The sequence below is a fragment of the Phocoena phocoena genome, chromosome 15 (genome assembly GCF_963924675.1).
Source record: "Phocoena phocoena chromosome 15, mPhoPho1.1, whole genome shotgun sequence".
NCBI classification, from domain to species: Eukaryota; Metazoa; Chordata; class Mammalia; order Artiodactyla; family Phocoenidae; genus Phocoena; species Phocoena phocoena.
The window spans coordinates 61,839,729-61,864,362 of NC_089233.1; the positions used below are offsets into that span (position 1 = coordinate 61,839,729).

The 24,634-nt window shown below is 53.1% G+C and overlaps 1 protein-coding gene and 1 pseudogene across 1 annotated transcript in view; one reads left to right on the forward strand and one right to left on the reverse strand.

The window, feature by feature from the left end:
• NOL4L (nucleolar protein 4 like) overlaps positions 1–24,634 on the reverse strand; it is a 126,848-nt gene that overhangs the window by 49,335 nt on the left and 52,879 nt on the right. The window contains exons 3-4 of the mRNA XM_065892149.1: positions 19,658–19,769; positions 10,839–10,948 (exon numbers count right to left, since the gene is read on the reverse strand). Coding sequence (XP_065748221.1) covers positions 10,839–10,948; positions 19,658–19,769 — 222 coding nt within the window. The remainder of the gene's footprint in view (positions 1–10,838; positions 10,949–19,657; positions 19,770–24,634) is intronic.
• LOC136135225 (large ribosomal subunit protein uL23 pseudogene) lies at positions 3,177–3,646 on the forward strand (annotated as a pseudogene).

The window sequence follows — 24,634 nt, forward strand, 5'->3', positions numbered from 1 at the left end:
TATATTCAATATCCTGTGACAAACCATAATGGAAAAGAATATATATGTGTGTGTGTGTGTGTGTGTGTGTGTGTGTGTGTGTGTACACGTATAACTGAGTCTGCTGAAATTAAACACAACATTGTAAACCAACTATACTTCAATAATTTTTTTTAAATGGCACTCTGTGTCTGTGGTCTTCCTCCTAATAACCCATAACCCCAGTTTTATGTTGAGAAAAACATCAGACAAATTCCAAAATTCTACAAAATACTTGACCAGTACGCTTTAAAACTATCAAGGTCATCGAAACCAAGAAAAGGCTGAGGAACTATCACAGCCAAGAGGAGCCTAAGGAGATGTGACAAGTAAATGTTAATAGTGTATCCCAGATAGGACTGTGGAACAGAAAAAGGACATTAGGTAAAAACTAAGGAAATCTAAATAATATATAAACTTTAGTTAATAATGTATCCGTATTGGTTCACTAATTGTAACAAATGTATTATACTAATGTAAGATATTAATAATAGGGGATGGGCTTCCCTGGTGGCGCAGTGGTTGAGAGTCCGCCTGCAGATGCAGGGGACACGGGTTGGTGCCCCGGTCCGGGAAGATCCCACATGCTGCGGTGCGGCTGGGCCCGTGAGCCACGGCTGCTGAGCCTGCGCGTCCGCAGCCTGTGCGCCGCAACCAGAGAGGCCGCAACAGTGAGAGGCCCGCGTACCGCAAAAAAAAAAAAAAAAAAAATAGGGAAAACCGTGTGGGGGTGGATAATGTGGGAATTCTGCACTAGCTTCTCAATTTTTCTCTAAATCTAAAACTGTTCTAAAAACATGAGAATACTAAAAGAGAACACGGAGGCAGAGTGGAGTTAGGTTTTTCTTAAGACTCAAATGCAGAAGCTATTAAAGAAAAAAACTGATAAATCTGAGTACATAAAAATAAAAATGACACACACACACACACACACACACACACACACACACACCATAAGCAAGCTCAAAAGATGGAGGGCTAAGGCTGGAAAAAAAGAGGCAATGGCTAACTCTGGGGAATCAAAAGAAAGAAGATGTAATCACAGTGTGCTGATTGGCTCAGCTATGAATAACCTATACAGCCATTATAATAGAAATATAGTAATTTACCTAAATAGGGAGGTATAAATAATACTGAGGGATGGAAGAAGGAGAAATAATACATGTGTTTATGAGAGGGTGTAATAGTGTACATGCTTATCTCCTCCAGCAGGAAATTAAACAACAATAACCAAAACAGCCCAAACTGAAAAATCAAGAACTAGCAGCATGAACACATGTTATGTAGAAATAGGAGATAAATACCAGAAGAGACAGCTAAAAGATAAGAAAGGACGGAGGATGTCTCTGAAGGGTAGAAATTGAAGAGGGGAGGCTGGGACAGGATCTGCCGTTTTTCTATATGACTTTTAAGATGTGTATTTTTTATTGATAAAAATAAAAATGAATACAAATAAAAAAGATCAACACTTGAGAAGCTGTTTCTGAGGGTTAGCTGCCCTGGGGTGATGCGGGAGGGCCTGAGGGGCACAGGGCAGGACCTGAGATCAGCCACCCCACCTGCACATCTTCTCACAGCAGAAACGTGCCAAGGATCATTCTTTGCCTGGAGAAATCCAAACAGCAGCCTCGGTCAAGGTCAGTATTTCAGTGGCTTTTTGTTTTTCTTGCCACAGTACAAACCCTCTGCAGTGCCAGGGATTTACTGAGATGGGAAAAGGTTTGTGCTACAGCTTCTCAGATCTTGATAATGGGGCCAGTGGCATTTCAGGCCTTTCTTGGGCTCTCATAGAGGCAAGCTGGGCCCCCTTCACTCAGCTACATAAGGCGGGCTGATCCCAGAGGCCTGTGGGGGGTGTCTGAGTGGAGGGAGGCAAGAAATGGAACGTGAGAAGGAAGCCAGCAGATGACCAGGAAGGCCTGGAGTTGGAAAGAAGGGAAGGAGGCTGGGAACTGAGAAAGTGGCCCCAGCATACCTCAATGGGTGAGCCCAGTGGGGAGAGGAGGAGAGGGACTAAAATTCAGGCAGCTAAGGCTGCAGACCGCACATTCTCACAAGTTCCATGGAGTCCGCCCCTCATATTGCTCCATGCACATTTCCAGAGAGCAAACGCTGATGCTCAAAGTATGAATACTGGTTTAGAGAAGTAGCTACAGAAAGACAGTAGCAAAAATTGCAAAGGTGAAGAGACTGATGATGGGTAGATGCTGAGGGATGTGAAAGAAAGGTGCTGCCTCCACCCTTTGCCCCTTCTACTCCCCTGATACGTCCAGGGACCAGCAAAGGCCCAGAGTATATTTACGTTTTGCTTACATGCTGGGATTATAAAAGATCCTCACAAGAAAAAGGGATAAAACATGAGCGTTTGGGAAAGAAAGAAAGATGGAAAGAAAGGAAGGAAGGAAGGAAGGAAGGAAGGAAGGAAGGAAGGAAGGAAGGAAGGGAGGAAGGGAGGAAGGGAGGAAGGGAGGAAGGGAGGAAGGATGGAAGGAAGGAAGGAGGGAAGGAGGGAAGAAAGAAAGATGCTGTCTCTCACAGTGAAGTCCAAGTTACTCTCTATGTTCATAAGACCTACTGCCCTCCTTGACCCCCCCCTCAGGGCAGACTGCTGAGGTCAAGAGCCCTCAACCTCCCCAAGGGCAGACCTCCAAAGTCAAGAGGCTCTGAAATCTTACTGGGAAACTGTGCTTTTGATCAACAAAATATCTCACTTTGCCCTATTTAATGCTTTTTTTGCCTTGAACATGTTTGCCTTGAACTTGTGTGTGACACTAATAGCGCTGCCCTCTCTTTCTTATGTTTAAATCTTCCTTTTTGTGTCATCTGAAAAGTCTTTTATAAATACCAAATGGATTTTATCATTAAAAAACCTCATCTGAGCCTTTTTCACTCTTTGTAGTGGAATTTAACCCATTTATGTTTATTGTGATTTACTAGTGTTTCATCTTGTTCCTGTTAGTTTACCTATCTTTTCCATTTATTATATCTCTTTTTGGTTACTTCTTCTTTTATTCCCTCTTTTAATTACTCTTGCTGGACTGATCAAGTTTTCTTTGGTTCTTTTATCGTTCTCTAGTCATTTAGAAGTTCTACATTCTATTTCTATTCCATGAAGATTACTGTTTAATTTTCAAGAACACATTGGCCTTTTCACGATGATGGCACCGAAGGCAAAGAAGGAAGCCCCTGCCCCTCCCAAAGCCGAAGCCAAGGGAAAGGCTTTGAAGGCCAAGAAAGCAGTGTTGAAAGTCGCCCATAGCCACAGAAAAAAGAAGATCTGGACGTCACCCATCTTCTGATGGCCCAAAATACTGCAGCTCAGGAGGCAGCCCAAATAGCCTCAGAAGACCCCCCCCAGGAGAAACAAGCTTGACCACTATGCCATCATCAAGTTTCCCCTCACCACCAAGACAGCCATGAAGAAGATAAAGGATAACAACACACTTGTGTTCATTGTGGATGCCAAGGCCAATAAGTACCACATTAAACAGGCTGTGAAGAAGCTCTATGACACTGGTGTGGCCAAGGTCAACACCCTGATCAGGCCTGATGGACAGAGGAAGCCCTGTGTTCAACTGGCCCCGACTATGATGCTTTGGATGTTGCCAACAAAATTGGGATCATCTAAACTGAGTCCAGCTGGCTAATTCTAAATGTAAAAGTTTTCACTATTAAAACACACACACACACACACACACACACACACACACACACACATCAGAACTGCTGCTTCCTTAAGAAACCATTAAATCCTTGGACATGGCAAAGTTTCCATTCTGCTATTTCTCCCCTGAGCTCACACCTTGCCTGGGCTTCAGGGCAGCCTGAGGAAGGGGAGGGAGGAGATTACCATTGCTATCAAGCTCTTAAATCTGGGTGTCAGAGTCAGTACTCACAGGTTCTCCACAGGTAAAAGTCCTGTGAGTCAGGCACTGTTTAAGTGACAGGCTCTCACTGTAACCCATCAACCGTGCTTCCTCTTTAGGTCTTCCCATTTTGGGGGGCTCTTTTGAGCAGGAAGGAGGTTGAGAATGTCCATGAGAAAAGCAAGCCACAAAGAGGGGTAAGGACTCAGAGAGAGAAGGAGCAGATCCCTGTTTTAATCCCTCCCTATCCCATAACCTGGTCTAAAATATTAAAAAGTGAATGCGGCTAGCCAAAAAGTGGAAACAACCCAAACGTCCATCAACGGATGAATGGATAAAAACAATGCGGTCTATCCATACAATGGAATATTATCCAGCCATAAAAAGGAATGCAGTTTTGACACATGCTACAACGTGGATGAACCCTGGAAACACGCTAAGTGAAATAAGCCAGACACAGAAGGACAAATATGTGATTCCACTTATATGAGGTAGCTAGATGGTCAAATTTATAGAGACAGAAAGTAAAACAGTGGTTACCAGGGGCTGGAGGTGGGGGGAATGGGGAATTATTGCTTAATGGTTACAAAGTTTCGGTTTGGGGTGATGAAAAACTTTTGGAAATAGTGGTAATGATTGCACAACACTGTGAATGTACTTAATGCCACTGAACCACTTAAAGATGACTGAAACGGAAAATTTTACACATATTTTACCACAATTAAGAAAAAAGTGGGGCTTCCCTGGTGGCGCAGTGATTGAGAGTCCGCCTGCCGATGCAGGGGACGCGGGTTCGTGCCCCGGTCCGGGAGGATCCCACATGCCGCGGAGCGGCTGGGCCCGTGAGCCATGGCCGCTGAGCCTGTGCGTCCGGAGCCTGCGCGTCCGGAGCCTGTGCTCCACAACGGGAGAGGTCACAGCAGTGAGAGGCCCGCATGCCGCAAAAAAAAAAAAAAAAAGAAAGAAAGAAAAAAGTGAATGTGGAGAGCTTTTCAGAGTGGACTTGTTTCTTTCTCCTCTAAGGAAGATGCAAGCCTGAGAAAGTTTCACACTTGGAATGTGCTCATTTCCTGCCCCAAATCCTTGCCTGGCTCCCGAGTGCTGACTGAGGAAAGGGCTCTCTGGTGGCCTTGCTTGCAAGAGGTGCGTGCTCTGAGTCCCCTCCGCCGCCTCTTCTTCCTTCTCCTCCTTTTCCCAAACTGGCTCTGTTCTTCCCCAGCCCAGGTTCTCCTAGAGCTGTTACCCCTCAGCTTCCCTCACCTGGGCCCTCTTTGCTGGTCCAAATCTCATTTTAAAATAAGCGAGTGTCCCCTGAACCGCCTGGCAGGTTCCTGGTCCCCTCTTGTTTCTGTTTCCTTGTCTTGGATTACAGTCCCCTGGCTGCTGTCTTGTCCCCTCTACTAAGAAGAGCTCCTTGAGACCAGCTACGCTGTCTTACTCATCTTTGTGGCGCTGGTCTCTCGGACAAGGTCAGTCCCTGTGTCTATTAAACCGAGGCTGCATGACAACATTGCCACCACCAATAGCAGAGGTCGCTGAGATCTCCTCCGTGCTTCTCAGGTGTCCAGCACGGTGCCAAGCACTGTGCCTGCTTTGTGTCATTCAACTCTCGGAATAACTCAGTGAGGTGGCTGTATTGTTATTATTCTCAAGTAACGTGAGGAAAAAGGAGCACGGAGGGGTGAAACGGTTTGCCCAGAGTCACACAGCGGTAGGCGCCAGAACTGGTACCGTCAGCCGGGCTCCAGGGTCTTTGGTGGGTGGGCTGGAGTCTTGGCTGTGAACAGTGCTGCTTCAGGCTGGCCTGGAGACCCCCACCCCCCACCCCGGGGCTCTGGGCAGGGGCTACCCTGCAGGCCCCACTTGTGTGGGGGGGAGGGGGGAAGCCTGCCCTCCTCCCCCAACCTCCAGGATCCAGGGAAAACTCAGGGCCAGGCGAGAGCTGCAGAGGAGAGGGAGGCAGACGTTAAGGAATCAAGTAAGAGCCTCCATCACGTGGGTTTAAACAATGGAGCAGCGCACCACTTCACACGCTGCTGGGAGAACCATTAAAACCATTAGCGGGACATTAGTGCTGCTCCAAGAACTGGAGACACTGGCGGTGGGAGGCGAAGGAAGGTGCTGACAGCCCTCCCGCTCCGGAAAGAGCAAGGGGTTGGTGGAGGGGCGGTGGGCACCGAAAAAGCCTGAGCCAGGGGTTTTCCTGGGCAAGTTGCTGAGCCGCCCCGGGTCTCAGCCTCCGCTACTATAAAATGCAAGTATGTGTCAGGGAAGGAACACAGATGATTTGTCTTCCTCCTTCGGATCTGGATCTGATTTCTACAACAACAGGGTCTTGGTTCAAACACTGCGATCTCAGGAAAGATCAGGATCACATCGCCCGCCCGTAACGTGGCTATCAACTTATACACGCACCCCTGCAGGTAACTGAGAGTTCACGAGGTAGGGGGCGACCTCTACCCCACCCCAGCCCCCTACCAAATCCCTCCTCCCGTATTTCCTTAAGCATTATATGTTTAAGGCGGCTCCCAGTTCCCAAGCCAAAGAAAGCTCTCTGCCTGCTCTGCCAGTGTCTCTGCCAAGGACATTTTCTCTCCACTAGCCGTGCCGGCGATCTGGCATTCGGTACCCAGGTGGCACACCGCCTCCGAATCTAAAGAGCACACCCTCATCCAGGAAGTACAGGGAGAAGCAGGGCTTGCGGCCGTGGCAAGCGCACAGGTTTGGACGCAAGAGGTCTGAGTTTCAGCTCCTGTTAGTGGCTGTGTGACCTTGAGCAAGTACGGAACATTTCTGAGCCTCGGCTACGAACCTGTAAGGCGAGGATGACAACGTGACCCTGCTGAGCTGTGAGGGCGAGGGGCGAGGTGTGTAAAGTGCGGAAACAGCATCCACCCTGCTCACGGCCCGTCCCTCCTCTGTTCCTCCTCTAAGCTCTTCCTGCAGACCCCACAGCGTTGATTTCGGTTTTCCTTTCTCTCACTGAACTCTGAGAGCCAGCAGGGCAGAGACTCTGTTCACTAGCCTCCTCAGCGCCTGGAGGCATGCCAGTTCAAGTGCAGGATGGATGGATGGATGGATGGATGGATGGATGGATGGATGGATGGACGGACGGGTGGATGGGTGGATGGGTAGGTACGGGTGAGAAAGGAGTGAATGGCAGGAAATTATACAATCAGCTTATCTGGTAGGTGGGAACAACAGGGCCCAGAGGGTAAGGAGACTGAATAGGATGGAAAATCAGCATCAGAAAAGCAAAGCGGGTTGTAAAATGGTGCAGACAGGGTAATTCCCTTTTCTATTCAATAGTCTGGAGGGGTGGACACCGAAATATGCACAGTGATCTGTGTGGTGAGACGATGGTGATGTTTGTCACCACGCTTTTGCTTTTTGGCAACTGAGGCCATTAACTAAAAGTATGAAAGAAAATAAAATGAGACAGAAAACAAATCAGTGGCTGTGTGAAGATGAGACCCTAACATTCCTCCTGGTGCATTTTGCGCACGGCCCTGAGAGGGGATTTGAAACATCAGCGGCTGGGGGTGCTGCACTTGCTGGCCGCCTCTGGCTCTATGAGCTCGGCCTGCACCCCTCCCTAGGACCCCATCTTATCAGAGAATGCTTTGGAACATTCTCTGAGACAGTCCACATGTCATGAAATCTTCACACCCTCCCTCCTACGAGAAAATGCATTAATCATCAGTACAACTAAGTGTGATTTCAGTTTTATATCTTTATGACTGTTTTCCCAAGTAAGGCGGGAAAAAAATTTTTATCGGGCTACCCTCGCCTATTTTCAGCTCAATGTGGCCGCCACAGTGACAGTTCCTGGGGGGGTCTCGTGTCTTAGGATGGAGCTCCTGGAGGGTGGAGTCTGACCCCTAAATGTCTTGCATGCTGAGGACACCATAAATATTTGCTGCACTGGATCAGATGTCAAGAATCTTTTTTGTTCGAGCGAACATTATTATTAGATTTTCATATTAACTAATGTCCTCTGTGGAGAAAGACCCATTTCTCAGCACATTAATCCAACACAACCGGACAAAAGGTGACATGGTTCGGTCCAGTTCACAAGCACACTCCACCACCTGTTCGTTGTCTGCTCAAAGCCAAGTGAGGGGAACGTGTTCTACTTGCGTCACTAGTGTAGTGTCTCCTGGACATCTAATGCTGGAAAAAAATGAATTCTTAGATTTTTCTCACCCAGAGTTTTTAGATGTAGAGCTTTGCTCAGTATTAATAAAAATATCATTTATCCCGTTACTTTAGATTTGGGTTTGTTTTCCGTGTAGCCTGCGTGAGTGATTTGTAGACACTACAGGTGTCTTCTGTTGGCAGGCCTTTCGGGGTCGCGGGGATGCTGCAGGGAATGAAACTACTTTCAGAGCCTTGTCTTGGGACATGGGGTTTGACAGCAGCAGAGGTAGCCCTGTGGCTGCGCTGGGATAGGGAGCCATTCACCCAGTCCTGCTCTGGCTGCACTACAGGAAAGAAGCTACCAATTCAAGTATATGTATTTCCAGTTCCAACCCCAGCTGAAGAATCAAAGACATCTGGGCCCTTGGCCCTTCCTCGCTGCTGCAGATAACCTAGTGAGCAATGCGACTTCTTGTTTGCCACGCGCCTGCCTATACAACCGGACTAACGGTGCTGGCTGAGAGGCTGAGGCCTTGAGCGCTCGCTGCAGTGCGTGGAGTGTGGGAGACTGACAGCTGGAGGGCCCCAGGCACGAGGTGGGGTGCTGCTTCTCCTGCCAGGTGTGTGCAAGGAGGGTCTGAGCCTTTATTCCCTACCACGGGAATGTTCAGATGATCCCCATCTGGGAAACCAGGAATGGAGGCAAGGAAGACACAGTCAACTCCACTGTCCACGGAGGCCACCCCAATCTCAGCCTCAGCCCCAGACGCAGCATCCTGGGGACAAACACCTCCCACAGTTCTCCCTCCCTTTGGGAGTAGCCTGAACCTCACCAGGGCAACTTACCCATCTTGTTACGTGGATTTCCGTGCATTCACAGATGCACAGCAAGTGCTTACATGCCCGACACTCTGCTTCTCCCACTTTTCTTTAGCTACAGAACTCCTCACACTCTCCGGAACAGCCACACCAGCCTCACAAATTCTCACTGGTGCTGTCCTCCCTCGAGCCACAGGGCCTTTGCACAAGCTGTTTCCTCAGCCTGGAGCTCTCTTCCCTTCAGATCTTGATCTCAGTTCAAGCACCCCCTTCTGAGGCAAACCTTCCTGACCCCTGCCTCAGTCCCCGCATCGTGTCCATCTAAGTACTCATGGCACCACGAGTCTCCTGCCTGGCACTCGTCACAGCTGCACCGTGGTGGCTTATTACCACTTGTGCGTAATTTTTTCATTACTGTCTGTCTCCCCCTAGATCATAAGAAGAGCTAGGAATGGTACTGTCTTTGCTCATTCCCAGAGCCTGGCTCACGGAGTGGGGCTTCATAAATATTTGTTGAATGACTGAATCCTTGCTAATGTACCTAACCTACAGTCTTAATGCCCCACAGACAGTAGGAATTTGTATACCAAATGAAACATAACAGAATCCATTAATGAGGGATCACAGAGCGGGCTACACTGACCACTGCTGGTTCTGGTGGTGAGCTGGACGGAGCACCATTTTGTAGAAAAGAAAGAGCCGTGGGGCTGTAACTCCGGCTGTTTGGCTGTTCGAGTGCCTCTGCTCTTCACCCTGCGTGGTGGTGTTTAGATTTTATAACTATTAACAAAAGCAACACCCTTATAACTGGCATTCCTGCACAAAAACAACTTTGCCACTGTGAGTTGAAAACCCAACACCGTTTTCCCCACTGACATTGTTTATGAGTACATGAAGTTTCTTAGGGATGCAACCATCATAGAATAGACCATCTCAGATGAAAAGACGCAAGAAACACAGACAGCTCTACTACCCAGAGCCAAGCTTACTTCATTTGACCCTTGGAGGCTGTAAGGATGGGAGGGCACACCATGCCTCCTCCTCAGGGGAGTGCAGAACTCAAGCCAACCAGCTCAGATCCTCAAACTGGGTGCCACAGCCCCAGATGCCACCTGAGCGCGTCCTGTAACATCACCTCGGAGCTGACTGCAGAGCCATCACCCCCTGGGCGGACACAGGCTCAGGTTGTCAAGGAGACCAGCCACACCCAGGACGGAATGCACCCAGGGCTGAAGTCTGACTTTCAACGGAGGAGAAAGAACCCATTCCCCTTGGCAGGCCTCAAAGATACAGTAGGTTCATATGTCACAACACACGAAAAAACTTGAAGCGAGAGGTTAAGACATCATTACTCTAGTTTTCTGGGCAGTGGCGGAGGGAGGGGTGGCACCCACCTAGTCCTTCTCTGAAAGACAGGCTACTAGCCTTGCAAAGGGCTAGAAGGTGGGCTGTGTAGAGAGGCAGGCAGGAGGGGTTTTCTTTTCATAACCTGTTTCCATGGTGCCTGACAGCCCTGGGCAATCCACAGCTGGGGAGTCTTGGACAGCCGGGGAGGGGGAGCCCAGGGCCTTATGTCACCCAGGCCACCCTCCAAGGCCCATCTTCTTGGCCTGTCTGGGCCCCAAGGGTGACAGAAGCCACAGGCAGGCAGCAAGGGCCCCCCTCTCTCGGGGGAAAGGAGCCGAGTGATGTAGCAGACAAAGAAATGGCAGAGCACAGGGAAAACAACCCAAGGGCCAAGGTGGGCAGCTCTTACCCACCCCCTTCCTCGCCCCTGCCCTGAAGGAAAGTTTCACTGAAGACCCGGCAGACCCTCTAACTAGGAACACATTCCCTCCCTCCCCTCTCAGCCTGGACTGCATGGCCCAGATAACCAGATAAGGGCCTCTTTGATTTTCAGTGTGTTTACACAAGTCTCAGAAAGGATCGACCATATCCAGGCAAGTCAGGGCGCCTGGGGGGGGGGGGGGTGTGTGAGGGGGGCGGACGCCTTACCTGCTCCTGGGAATTCATCACGCGCAACTTCATCTGCTTCAGGTACGTAGAGGTGAGGGGCATGTTGTAATCGATAATCCCGGAGACCAGAGGAGAGGGAGGCTCGCTTTCTGGCGGAAAGAAAAAAAGGAAGCCCCTTTCAGCCTGTGCTGTGGGCCACCAGCAGCCTGGCACCCACGTCGGGGACCCAACACAGGGACTGAGGAGGAGGGAGGGGAGGCCGGAGATCGCTGACTGGGGGCTCGCCCGCCGTGCCTGGCCCGTGGATGTGGACTGCATGACGCTTAAGTGCCAGTGTTTAGTGAGAGAGTTCACCTTTGAAAACCAGGGATTTCTGACTCCTTTGAGAAATGGAAGGTCTGGCCGCACAGGGCCCGCACTCCCACGTGGCAGACACCCACTGCAGCTGAGCAGCAGCCGCTCCTTTAAGACAGAGTGTGAGGGCTCCATTTTGCCACAGTCCCCACCCCTCCCTATTGCACTGCACACTTTCACTCAACGATGATGCCTGCCAGGCCCCTGAAGCCATTTAAGTTTCCAATGCTGGCCTAAGCCAGCTCACGTGCCACACTGCCCCACCCCGTCCCCCAACCCCCACGGTATCCCCCTCAAAGCACTGTCAGGGACCACATCACTCGCAGGTCTGAGCCAGGCCTCCAGTATGCCCAAATTCGAATTCCTCTTTCATCACACAGAGAGGAGCACTGTTCCTCCCATTTATTGCTTTCTTGTCCTGAACATCAAAGTAACGCGTATCCCTTTTGTAGAGCATTTGCAAAGTGTGGAAAGATGTAAAGAAAAAATTTTAAACCATAATTGCACCGAGAAACTTGGCACATGCTTGTTTATTTTTTCCCTGTGATTTCTCTTTTTTATATACTTGATATCACAATGCATGCAGAGAATTACAGTCTGCTTAAAGAATTTTTTTTGTTTAACATTTTCTCATAGGCGTTTCCCCCACCATCAAAAATCTCGTTTTGCTTTGCAAATATAATTTTTATAGCCCTGTACTATTTTATCCTATTTTCCTTACATCATTCCCTTATGATTGATTACTTAGGTTGTTTGCTATTGGGGGTTACTATAAACACTGCAGGGGACATCCTTGTGCAGGAATACTGGTATTTATGATCGTTTCCTTTTTAGACCAGACTCCAAGACGTGGAATTTGTGGGTCAAAGGGTAGGAATACTCGGAAACTCTTGAAATGTCTGGCCATGCTGTCTTCTGCAAAGGCTCCTGCAGTGGACACTGCCCAGCCATTGTGTTCTGCATCTTGGGTGCCACTGTGGGTGCCATTTAGGAGAGACTGCAATGGCACAGGAATAAGTCAAGAAGACGAGAAGCATGATTCGAAGGGAGCCCATCACGTCTCTCTCCGGTCCAGCTTCCCCTTCAGATGTCTCCTGCTGTGACCAAGCTCAAAACCCTGGAGTCACCTGCTGGGACCCGTCACACGAAGCGGGGCCTCATTTCGTCACTTAGTCGCTTGACCTGGCTTCACCCTCCGTCCAGGGAATAGTCTTGGTTACCTGTTCTCTGGTTGCCCCTTCCCCCCGTCTCCAAGGGTGCCAGGCCTTTGACCCATGTCCCCCCTGGTGCCTAGGTCTGTTCATGGGCTGGGGTTTGAGTGGTGCGAGAAGTGGGAACGACTTCCAGACGGGCCAAAGCCTGCACGTCACCACAAGCACCGCGCCCAGGAGATGCGCTGGACGGGAGCGGGTGACAGGGCTGAGGTGGAGAGAGGCAGGGATTTGCAGAATCTGCCACTCCAGAGCCAGAGCCCAGGCCAGACAGGCCCCTGCAACCTTGAAAACGCTCTGCTGAGGGAGAGAAGCCAGACGCCACAGGACAAATACTGTGTGATTCCACGTGGATGGAACATCTAGAACAGGCACATTCACAGAGACAGAAAGTAGAAGAGGGCTTCCCTGGTGGCGCAGTGGTTGAGAATCCGCCTGCCAATGCAGGGGACACGGGTTCGATCCCTGGTCCAGGAAGATCCCACATGCCGCAGAGCAACTAAGCCTGCGCCACAACTACTGAGCCTGCGCTCTAGGGCCCGCGAGCCACAACTACTGAGCCCACGTGCCTAGAGCCCGTGCTCCACAACAAGGGAAGACACCGCAATGAGAAGCCCGTGCACCGCAACAAAGAGTAGTTCCCGCTTGCCACAACTAGAGAAAGCCAGTTCGCAGCAATGAAGACACAACGCAGCCAAAAATAAATAAATAAATAAATTTTAAAAAAAGAAAGAAAGTAGAAGAGAGGTTACCGGGGACGGGTGTCTGAGAATGGGAAGTTACTGCTTCACGGGTCCACAGTTTCTGTTCGGCGTGATGGAAATGTTTTGGAAACAGACAGTGGTGATGATTGCCCAGTGGTGTGACTGTAACTAACACTGAGTTGTACACTTAAAAATTATTAAAATGGCACGTTTTATGTTGTAAATATTTTGTCACAAAAAAGAAAAAAGGCAAAAAAAAACCCCAATAAAGATGTATTTACAAAAACCAATAAAGGTGTATTTAAAAAAAAAAAACACCAATAAGAATGGAAAAAAAAGGTAAGAAAAAAGGCCCCTGCAAACAAGGGGGAGAAACTACCCAAAGGGCACCGGGCAGTTCCTACTTGGCGCAGATAGGAACAGCCCTGCAGAAAACAGGGTCCATGCGCCTTGGGCTTGTGTCCTTCTGGTGACTGTACAGCTTGAATAACATTTCTTATCAAGTTTCATAAAAATGCAGAGCTTTGTTTTGCTTTTTTTTTTTTTCCTTTGGGCCGCGCCATGCGACTTGTGGGATTTTAGCTCCCTGACCAGGGATCAAACCCAGTCCCCCTCAGTGAAAGCGGTGAGTCCTAACCACTGGACCACCAGGGAATTCCTTGTTTTGCTTTTTAAAGCTATGTTGTCTTACGCAGAATTTCTGTTTGTCCAGGAGGAGGTAAATGTCACTAATAGAATGTCTCAGAAACTGGCTGGGAATGGGCCAAACCTTTCTTTTTCTTAAGGGATTTCCTCTTGGTCTGTGGCAGAGGGGTTCTCTAACACCAGTGCACACTGGCCCCTCTGGCACAGATGCCCAGTGCTGTGGGGAAACTAAAATGCATTTTTGTGACCTGGGGTCCTCTTCTTCTTGCCGCCCCACCATCAACCCAGACGTGACCTCTTTCAACCCAGGGGCGTGCTGGGACCTGGCCTCCGCGGCTCCACGAGGTTGGATACAATATGTGAGGCAGACTGAGATGATGTCACTCAAAAGAGCCGTGGTTCCTGTTTTGGAATGTGGGTCTTCAGATGGAGGATTCTGCCATTTCCATTTCATTTCCTCAAAGACGTGGTTGTCTGCTGAAAAGCTGTTAGACAACATGGTAGATGAGAAGGGACCCCCACCCTAAGGGTCGCCGGTCAGAGACTCAAATGAAGACTTCATCAGCCGCCATGGCGACGCTCTGTGTTTTGTTGTCCATGGAGGCCGGACACTGTGTTCCTTTATTGATGGTCACCCGTGTCCTGCCTGAAAGCCGTGACTACTTACGAAAAGGTAACTTTAAAAAAGCCAGGTATAGCTAGGTTTAGGAGAAAACCCACAATGGCTGGGAAGGCACTCTTGGGGGGTGGGTGAGGGGGGTCTTCCTTGGCCTGTTCCCTCCACAGCAGGTCCACCGATCAGAAACTGCTTCCAGTGCCCGGAGGTGAGCCAGGAGAGCTCGGGAAGAGGAGGCCGGATGCCCTCGTCTGGGGAAGCAGGGACATCCCGGGCACACACACGAGTCCATCCGAGATCAGTGTGCAGTGAAATGTTTGCATCTGCGGTTCCGGAAGTGAGGGTTCTGTCGGGGAGGCGGGACCTTGACGGGCGGGACACATTCCAGGTGAGGGAACATGCCAGGGAGCTGGCTGTGGGAGGCCAGAGCTCGGCCACACCACAGCAAGAAGACAGGCAGGCAGGGTTTTCGGCAGTGGGAAGCCAAATGGTTCCGGGGGTGGTAAGTGCCACACACGAAGATGAACAGCTTACTAGGAAAGAGCTAAGGAGCAGGGCCAGTGGGGGCTCCATGGAGTCCGGTGCTCGTGGCGGGATGGGGGATGAGCTAAGGTAGACACACGAACAAGGAAGAAGTGGCTTCCCTGGGCTCTGATGGGCAGGCCAGGTCCCCGCTGTGGTCAACAAATCCAGTGGCCATGCCTGAGCCACTACAAGTAACCTGAGACCACGGGTGAGTTCGGAGCTAGGAAGGGTCACGGAGCTGAAATAACCCAGTAGGTTGTTGGTGAGAGAAGCAGAGAAACCACACAAAGAAATGTTTCGACACCTTTTTGCCAAGAAAAACTGAAACCAGCCCAAGCACTAGTCCTAGTTTTACAGGCCTTGAAAATAACCAGCGATGTAGAGGTTCTCTCAGGGCCAAGCCGAGAGCTGATCACAGCTGGGCTCCAGTGACATTTGCCAATCAATGCAAATTCCAGCTGAGGTGGTGGCCCGGATGCTCCAGGTGGAACACAAGGTGGCAATTCTCATGAGTTTCCCCCTACAGGATGGAAGAACTCCTCCGTCCAGAGACATCTGTAGCTGCTGGATGCCAGGGTGAGACCTCTCGGGGTCAGAGCTGGGGGCTGAAGGACGTGTACATGATGAAGGCCTGGCACAGAGGAGCCTCGGGAGCGGCCAGCCTGCCGTGGGGCTCAGATTTGGAACTAGAGAAGCCAGGCCTGGGGCTGGCTCAGATGAAAAAACCTCTCTCCCAGGGAAGTGAATCAATAGGTCAGCAAGTCTTCAAGGAGCACTGGCGTATGTGCATTCAGGGTGGGGATGGCGGGGGGAAGGGCGTAGGGACCGTTCCTGTGCTCAGCAGGGCAGGACTGATGGCGAGTCCATTAGCGCTCCAAGGACGAAGAGCTCACAGGGCTGTGAAGTAGCTCCAGGCAGCCTTGTGGAGGGGGGATCTCAACAGGACTTCCATTCAATCACTCAAGATGACAGCCACTGAGCCCTGCCAGAGCGCCACGCAGACCCTCCTGCGTGGTGCTCCCAAGGACTCCGTGGGGTGGGTGCTCGTGTTAATAACCCCACTTTACAGATGAGGCAGCCACACGTGGGGAGGCTACGCAACCTCCCCAGGTCGTATAGCGAGTGAGTATGAGAGCCGAGAGAGGACAGGCCAGCACAGGAGAGACTGCAAGGGCAGAGGAATGAGCTGGGATGGGGTCACATGGGGCAAGACAGGAAGGGGGGATCTGGAGGCGCCAGGCAGGGAGGGGGTTGGAAACCACAGAGGAATCTGGGCCTGGCTGCAAAGGCGCTGCCACCTGAGTGGACGGCTCTCGCTGAGGAAGGGACCCTTCGGTAGGTGACTGGCGTTGCCCACTGCTAACTCCTAGTCTGCAGCCATGCAAATGGTATTTCATCACATCAAAGAAACGTGAAACGTGCCCCCGAGGCCCCTCACCCCTGCAGCCAGAGCTGGGCCCAGGGCACACCCACTTCTCATCTCTGCCTCCTCCAGTCCAGACTCAGGGGCTGGTGGAAGAGGAGAGTGGAGCCGGCAGGCCCTGGAATCTCCCATCCTCGGACTTCCTGATCCTCGGCAGCCTCCTTTGTTCGTGCTTCTGGCGCTGGGGGAGGGCACAGGACTGTCCAGCCCCCTACCCCCCCCGCCCCCCCCCCACCCCCGTGCCGGGACAAACCACTGAGCAGGGGAGGCTGCTTTGCTTCCTTTCTTTCTTTATAACATGAGGCCAGGAAGCGAGGCGTCCTCCCAGCAGCCCCTCGAGAAGGCTCCATCCTGTTCCCCGTCTCCCTCCGGCCCCACCTTCCTGGGACAGGAACCTGGGGCCTGCCTCTGGGCCTTGGGGCAGGCTCTGATTTCCCGGAGGGCGGGCGAGGGAGGAGGGAAGGCTGGCAGAGCAGGGGTGCCTATGAAAGAGCGGTCGGAGCAGCTGACCACATCCAGAGGGGCCAGCATGGCAGGCGGAGACAGGATCTCCAGGCTCTCAGCTGGGGCAGGAGAAGGGAGAACCTGACAGCTGGTGAGGGTGGTCCAGGCGCTAGTGCCTCTGGCCATCAAGCAGACAGGGGAGCCTTTCAGCCTCTAAGGCTCTCCACTGGCAGCCTCCAGAAACCAAACCCTTCCCTTTTGCCCAGCGGCCAGGTTGTGGACCCAGGGTGCTCACCTGGGTGGGTGACTGACCGTGCATCTCCCCGTGGGACACCTGGACATTGGCTGTCTTGTGCCTGGGTGGTACAACAACATGGCGGTAGGGTGGGGGACAGGCTGATGCTCCCTAGGCACCCACGGCGCCAGGCGCCTGGCAGAATGGGCTCATTTAATTCAATTGCATCCTCATGAAAATCCTGAGACAGGGGAATTCCCTGGTGGTCCAGTGTTTAGGACTTGGGCTTTCACTGCCATGCGTCTGGGTTCAATCCCTGGGGATTGGGGAACTAAGATCCTGCAAGCTGCGTGGCGTGGACAAAAAAAAAAAGAGAGGGAAGCATTACTCCCATTTGTTGATGGGAAGGTAAGTTCTCCTGCCTTCTGGGGACCTCGGACAAGTGATTTCACCCTACCACCTCTCTGTGCCTCCTTTCCTTAGCTGTAAACAGGGACAGAGCCCTCACAGGATCATAGGAGCTGTTATGAGCAGCTGATGTTCAGAGAGGTCCCTGAACCTGCTGAGGGACACACAGCAGGGAGCAGGGCGGCATACCCAGGCCTGCCAGACCCCAAGCCCACTTTCTGAGACACTGAGGTCACACAGTCTCCTGCTCCCTCAGCATCTCCTCCTCTCCCTGCACGGGAAGCTCCACTCCTGGGGACAGGGAAGTGGCACTCTGCCCGAGGACAGGCAAGGATGGGCACGGCGCAGCCTTACTCTGCCTGCCCTCTGTCTCGCTGGCGCAAGCCCCTGGACAGAGAGGCTCCAGCACAGAACCCGTGAAGCTGGCGCGTGTGCTCTCTGCCTCTCCCCTTCCCTTGGTCCCCCCTCCCTCCCCCTGGAGACCTTGCTGCCTCTACTGGGGAGTTGGAGACGTGAGGATGTCCTCCACACCAGCATGGAGAAGGGAGCAGAATAGAGCCTGCAGACGCCCCAGAGCAGCCCACAAACACAGCCCCTCTTGGCCTGCCTTTGTTTCCCCCAGGTTCTGCATCTGACTTTGCCAGTCGCTATGGAAACGATTAGGCCAGCGCTGAAGGGGACAGGCGAATGGGCGGGCAGGGACCAAGCAGCCACCACCAGAGCCCGCGTCCCTGGGACCCAGACCCGGGCAGGGTGGGGAAGGCAGCAGGGAAAGCCTCCTGGCCCATTGGCAGGTACCAAGTGCTGTCTTGGTGCAGGGGTTGCAGCTGCTCAGCGGGGGCCAGGCCACGTGGGGCAGGGGCCTCACTCAGGCCCCACACGTTATCACAGGAACTGCCACAGCCATGGCTCACTCCTCCTGCATGGGAGCCCAGTGCCAGGTACAGGGATTAATTCTCGTATTTCATCAGAACCCTGCCCCCCCGCCACCAGATAGGTGCCATTATTAACTCCATTTCACAGATGAGGAAACTGAGGCTCACAGAGGTGAAGTCACTTGTTCAGAACACATGGCTGCTGAGCGGCAGAGCTGGGATCCGAACCCACCCAGTGCGGCCCTGGAGCCCCTGCTCTTAAACCAGGAACGCAGCACTTATGAGGGATTAACTAGATTAATTCCTGTCCCTCATACTCTAGTGGTCATCCAATGAGCTCAGTGAAGTGGCCATGGCCTAACAGCCCCCAAGGACAGGAAAGCCTCTGGGTTTGGTGAGGTGGCTGCTGTCCGAAGTCGTATCAGGGACTACCAACCAGGAGGAAAACCTCACTCAACACCTATGCTCCAATTCCTTTGCTGTCGTCGGGCCTCGTTGTTGGTTTTTCCACGTATCTGGTGGATGCCACTTGGGCACCACCTGAGTAAGTGGCTCACCCTTCATTCCGAGTCTGTTCCCATCCTCAGGCAAATGCCCACCGACCTCAGCAACCTTTGCGGGCCTGATGCCTAGAAGCCCTGCTAAGTCACCCACTGGGGCATCATTTCTCAGTGCTGAGTTCTAGTCACACCAGCCAAACATAACGGCCTGTCTCGCTATGCCAAGGCCACCTGCGAACAGATGGTCCAGACTTACTGGAGGCCTCTGGGATGTTCAGGTAGAGGCTGTGGGAGACTGAAGCGGGGATCCTTGCTGCATCTCACTGGGCAGGGTAGAGCTGGAGAGCCTGGATGTCGGTCTAAGGGACCACCTTCGGCTGATCACAAGTACTCTGGGCATTTTCAATTCTAACGAATCCCCACAGATCTCCTGGGTGTGCACTGGGGGTGGGGGGCAGGGGACAAATACTTAGGGAGGCCTGCTAATGGCAGGTGGGTGCACGCAGTGGGGGGGTGTCCTGTCCTCAGAGAGTGTACCGTCGGGTCAGTGAGACCAGATCCATGTGCACACCGCCTGGGGTGAGATCTGGGAGGCAAGTACTGCAGAGCTTAGGGAACGGGGCGAGGTGGCCATTTCCATCTGGAACCTCGGTGGGAGAGGAGAGTCTTGAAGGGCAGTAGGAATGCGCTATTGGTTTTTAAGTGAAACTTGACATTTAAAAAAAAGTTTTAAAAACAACAAACCTAAAATGAGGCTCTCTGGGCAGCTCCATGGACCCACACTGGCCTCTGGGGATTGTGACAACTGCTGGCCATGCACTTTTCTGTCCGTGCCAGCAAAGGGCAGGCCCTCCTGGGGGAGAGCCCCTCCCCGCAGAGCCTCCCCTGAGGCCCCAGCACGCCCACCTCCTCCCCTACCTTTGGGTTCCAGGCCGTTGGAATTAAAGTGCATCCTCTTCTGACACTCCGTACAGCTCATCAGGAACCGGGTCACAGCCTCTCGCGGAAGGAAGGCGTAGGTCTCGGCAATCTGGGGGAGGGAGAGAGGTTTGCTGTTACATGGACCCGTGGGGAGGTGGCTTGGTCACCGGCTCACCAAGGGCTGTGCTTTGGTGGCAGGCACTTCGCCCTTGCCAGCAAGGGCAGGGATTTGAGGAGCAAGGAGCAGATGTCTTAGAGTCTCAGCCATGGAAATGAGTCAGTACTTTTGCAGAATACCAGCAGTTGTAAATTTTTAAATTAAAGAAGCTTAAAAATTGAATAAGTAAAACAATGAAACATCATCTAGTCTTTAACCTATGTTCTCATGAGTTGGGAATATTCCTCTCAACATACCATTGCTACTACTGAAAGATGACTTGATAAGCATTGGTCTAGGGTAGGAGGAGACAACTTCCACAATTCGAGATGAAGAAACTGAGCCTCACTTACAAAGCTACCGGCTCCGGGCCTATAAATGGAACCCAAAGCTCTACAAGCTATTCCTTGATCTACTCACAGATCAAGAGAGCTGTGAAAGGCTGATGCCAAGCGGTTCGATTTTTCAAATTGGACAGACTCTTAGGGACCCCCTTGTTCCAGGTGAGTTTATGAGGCCCAGAGAGGTGAACCAATTCGCCCAAGATCACACAGCTCCTTAGAGCAATGCCAGACTAGAACCCAAGCTCCAGGTCACGCCCCACAGCTGTCTCCAGGGGGCCTCCCCTAGCTAGGGAGAAAGAGTAAGCAGTGTGGGAGGGAAGGTGAAAGAGATGGGAGGCGACACAAGAAAGAGACTGGGTGGGGGAGTGGGGAAGAGCGGGGTGTGGGCCCAGAAGCTCAGTCCTCTCCTCTTGTTCTGGGTTTTGAGAAACCCACTGGTCCTGGTTTGGCTGCCTGAGGGGCCCAGAGGGACCTCTTGGACCCGGGTTTCCTGGCTGAGGCCGGTGGCTGCCCAGTTGCTGGTTTTCACCTTTCCCAGAGCCCAGGCCCTTCCGCTCCTCTCCACTAAGGGGCAGCACCACCCTAGCATTCCGCCGTTCTCGCCGCAGCCCAGTCGGGAAAGTTGGCCAAGGGTGCTGGTCAGCCCACAGGAGGAGGGGCTGCTCTCCAGGACGCACCTGGTCTGCTCCTGCGGGGTGGACACGTGCCCAGCCCCATCTCTGTGGTGGCTAGGAAGCAGGGCAGGGTGAGGCAGAGTGGATGGGGTTGGGGGGGTGCCAGGGGCCCCCCCGGCTGCGGCCAGGCCGTCAGAGGACCAGCTTAGGTTGTGCTGTCTGCGGAGCTCCAGGGGCCGCTCCTGCCTGGGGGCCGGCTACAAATGCAGAGTTGATCTTGGTGACACAATTGTTATTTCTCAGCTGATTTGATGCTCTGCGGAGCAGGCAGGCTCCTTGATGAGTTATCTCCCTTCCAAATTCCCCGTCTGATTGCCTTCCTCTGGAGGTCAGGGACAAGGGCAAAGCCCTGCTCTCTGATTGGAGCTGGTGGATGGGAGGGCGTGAGGGCCGAGGCACGGGGGCTCTCCTGCCACGCATGCGGACATCTTCATCCCCAGCCAGGGGCTGCCTGGTAGTCTTAGGGGTGGCAGGTCCCTCTTGGGCCTGCGGGGTTGGGAGGGATGGGTCCTGCTGAGGGGCTGACGGCTGCAGGAGTCAACGGGCAAGAGGGGAGGATGCCCGCTGTGCCAAGCAGAGGGCCAAGGCTCAGCTGGGCCAGCAGACGACCTCCTAGGTGCCCGAGGTGTGGCCTCTCTGGTCAGGCCCCAGAAGAGCTGAGGTGAGGGCGTGGAGGAGGAGGGTTGCAGTCTGCTGGGAAAGGAAGGGTGACACCATGGGGAAAGAAGCCCTACTTTACTACCCGGAGCTCACCGGTCGCCGGGCAGAGACAGAGTTTCTGCAGGGCTCAGGGAGAGCCTTCCTGGGTGGGCTGCTCTGCTGAGGGCTGCCTGTGGCATGGGCAGAGGCCCTGCTTGCCGCCTGGCCCACTGCGGGCACAGGGACAGTTACGAGAGAGCGTCCTGCCCAGGGCCCGGAGTGGCAGCCCCAGCTCTCCTGGCCTTGGCAGAGACCCAGCAGTATGCAAAGGCTGGCCGGAGTGCCACGGGGAGGTGGCGCACCGGGCACACGCCTTCTGGCCCTGGGTCCCATGGATGGGCAGGTGGGCTGGACCAAAGGCGGGTGAGTAAGAAGTCCTTGGAGCTCTCCAAGGGCCTGGGAGGGAAGCCCTGCCCTGCGTGGCTGGAATGTCTGCAGCCTCACTAAGAGCTCCCCGGGGGGCCAGTGAAGTGCAGAGCCCAGCTCCACGCTGCTGCAGGGACCCGGATGGAGGACGATGCCTTCCCCCACTGGGGCCTTCAATCTCCTGTGGGCATCTTTTGGTTTATGCTCCTGCCTTGTCCACATGAGAAATGGGACCTCCATTTGTTTGACTGCACAGATGCCCAAGGCCACAGGACCCACAGGAGGAGCTGAAACAAGGAGGACCATCCCAGCTGATGCCCTGGTCAGTAGGATGGTGGTTTTCAGATAGTTTCAGAGCTACAGACAGTGTTCTGGAAATAGACTCTTATCCTGAAGCCCAAAACATGACACAGATAAAGATGGAGCTGTTGCATTTAAGAGGGGAAGCTCCAGGACCCCTGTCCCCGCCCAGCTACCCTTGGAGGCCCTGGACTGTCTGTTGCCTCGCTCTCAGGCCTCCTGCCTGGACACCGAAACACATACATGAATGTGCCTTTTACGTTTTTCTTAGTAGTAAAAACTGAGTGAGATTTCACTGGCAGGGAGAGCAGAAGCTATTTGCAGAGTTGCTGACTTGCAAGGCCCCATTTTCGGTCCCCAACTCAGAGGTCAACAAAGACAGATGAGGCCAATTGGGGGGATTTGCACCACTTTACAAGATCCTCCTTCTGCCCTGCGGGTGGATTAGCACGTGCTGGGCCTGCAGCAGCTGCTGACCACATCTGGCCCCAGCTCCAAAGTGGTCTGGGCAGCCAGATCGGGACTCCAGAACCCGATCTAGCCTACTAGCACCCTGGGAAAGAGGAAGGAAGCAAAGGGGATCACCCTAATTCAGATGGGTGCAGACACCAGAAACGCCCCTTGAAGAAGGACCAGTCCTCTATGTGGCTTCAGCGAACTTTGTAGAACCCACACCCCTGCCTTGGCAAGACTCCCTGGGATCCTCTGGACCTCAGGTCACGCTGCGTCAGAGGCAAAGTAAGGCAGGGGCTTCTTGCCCAAGATGGGACTCCCCTGTATTGTCCGTCGTAAACAGCCATCTACCCCTGGCTCAGAGACCTCCAGTTTCACAAAAGCTCATTACCTGCCCTCTCTGATCCCTAGAAAGTCCTTTGCCCACTGAAGAATGCGCCTCCTTTAATGCCCTGAACAAGCCCGCCCATCTCCCTTCCAGTCTCTGGCTCCCTCAGGCACCCCAGGCCTGTAAGAATCTGGAAGGTCCCAGGTGTCCCCAGAGACAGCAAGGCAGTCCCAGGATTCACATTTGGTAAAGCACACACAGGCAGGTCCAAAAACCCCTCCTAAGGGCCTGATGCAAAGCCCGCAGCGCCAGGCTGTGCCTCTCTGCACCCATCAGCACGGAGCTTCCTTTTGGGGGGGGGGGGTCTCTTTCCACAGGCATGGATGGGGCTGAAGAGCTAGGCTTAGGCTGAGGAAAATGGGAGCAGGTGAAAAGAGGAGGACAAAAGCATGCGGGCACCACCCCATCCCCCCAAAAGGAAAAGGGTGGCAATGAGAAGGGTGACAGATGGAGAAGAGGGGGGAAGGGAGAGGAGGCACACAGGGGAGGAAGGGGGTACGGCGGCCCCCCTGGCCTCACACCCACTGCAGGAGGGCCTGGCCTGCTCCCTCAGCCCTGGCCCTGCTGCTGAAATTCCAGCTCTGCACGCAGCCCAGCTGGCTCGCTGCCAGTCATGTGCCAGCTCCAGGCTGGGCAGCGGGAAGTGGGGCACGCGGCGGGCATATGGACGAGAAGCCAGGAAGCGCAGAGCCAAGGGCTGGACGTCCGCTTGGCCCAGAGACGCAGAGCCTGGCGGGTGCAGCCAGCCCCGCCCTCTCCGCAGCACAGAGCTCGAAGACCCCAGCCTTCGTAAACACCCAGGAAGTGCCCAAGGGTGAGACTTGGGGCTGGGCACCCAGGGGACCAGGGAAATCATGAGGTCTGGTTGGTACAAGCAAGTCAGCAGACCCCACTAGCTGGCCATAGGAGGTTTGTAGAGAGGTGGCATGTGTGGTGGTCAGGGTGTGGGCTCTGGGACAGCTGCCTGGCTCTGAACATCAGCTGGATGACCTCAAGGCAGGTTTATTCATCTCTCTGAGCCTCGCTTTCCTCATCTGTAAAACGGGGGTACAGCAGCACCTGCTTCATCCGTGTGATGGCTCAGAGAGCTGGTGCAGGGGACGTGCTGAGCGCAGAGCCTGGCACGTGCCGGCTCCCAGCAAGGCAAATTCAATGCTGAGAAAGTGTGTGGGGCCGCATCAGTACCAAGGGGCCCACACAGGCCCCAGCTCGGGTATCCCTCCCTCCATTTATGACCCTCCGGTGGAAATACCCTCAGAACTCCCTTCCCACAAGCCGCTGCCCAACGCACAAGTGCTGAGAAGCAGTAGAGGTCGGGGCAGATAGGACAATCATCTCCTGCCTCCCTCAGCCCGACCCCTCATCTCTCTGAGGTCCTTGTCATGCGGGTCCGTCCTTAAGACTCATTTAGAGCAAAGGCCATCTTCTGAGGACAAGGACAAACCAGATTATTGGATTTTTTTAAAAAAAATCAGGCCATATGGGGAAATTATAGACTTATACAGGCCACCTCCACTGCACTCCAAGGCTATTTATAAAAGAACTTGGAGGGTTCGCATCCGCTTTGGGTGAGGTAGCCCCATCACAGAGGGG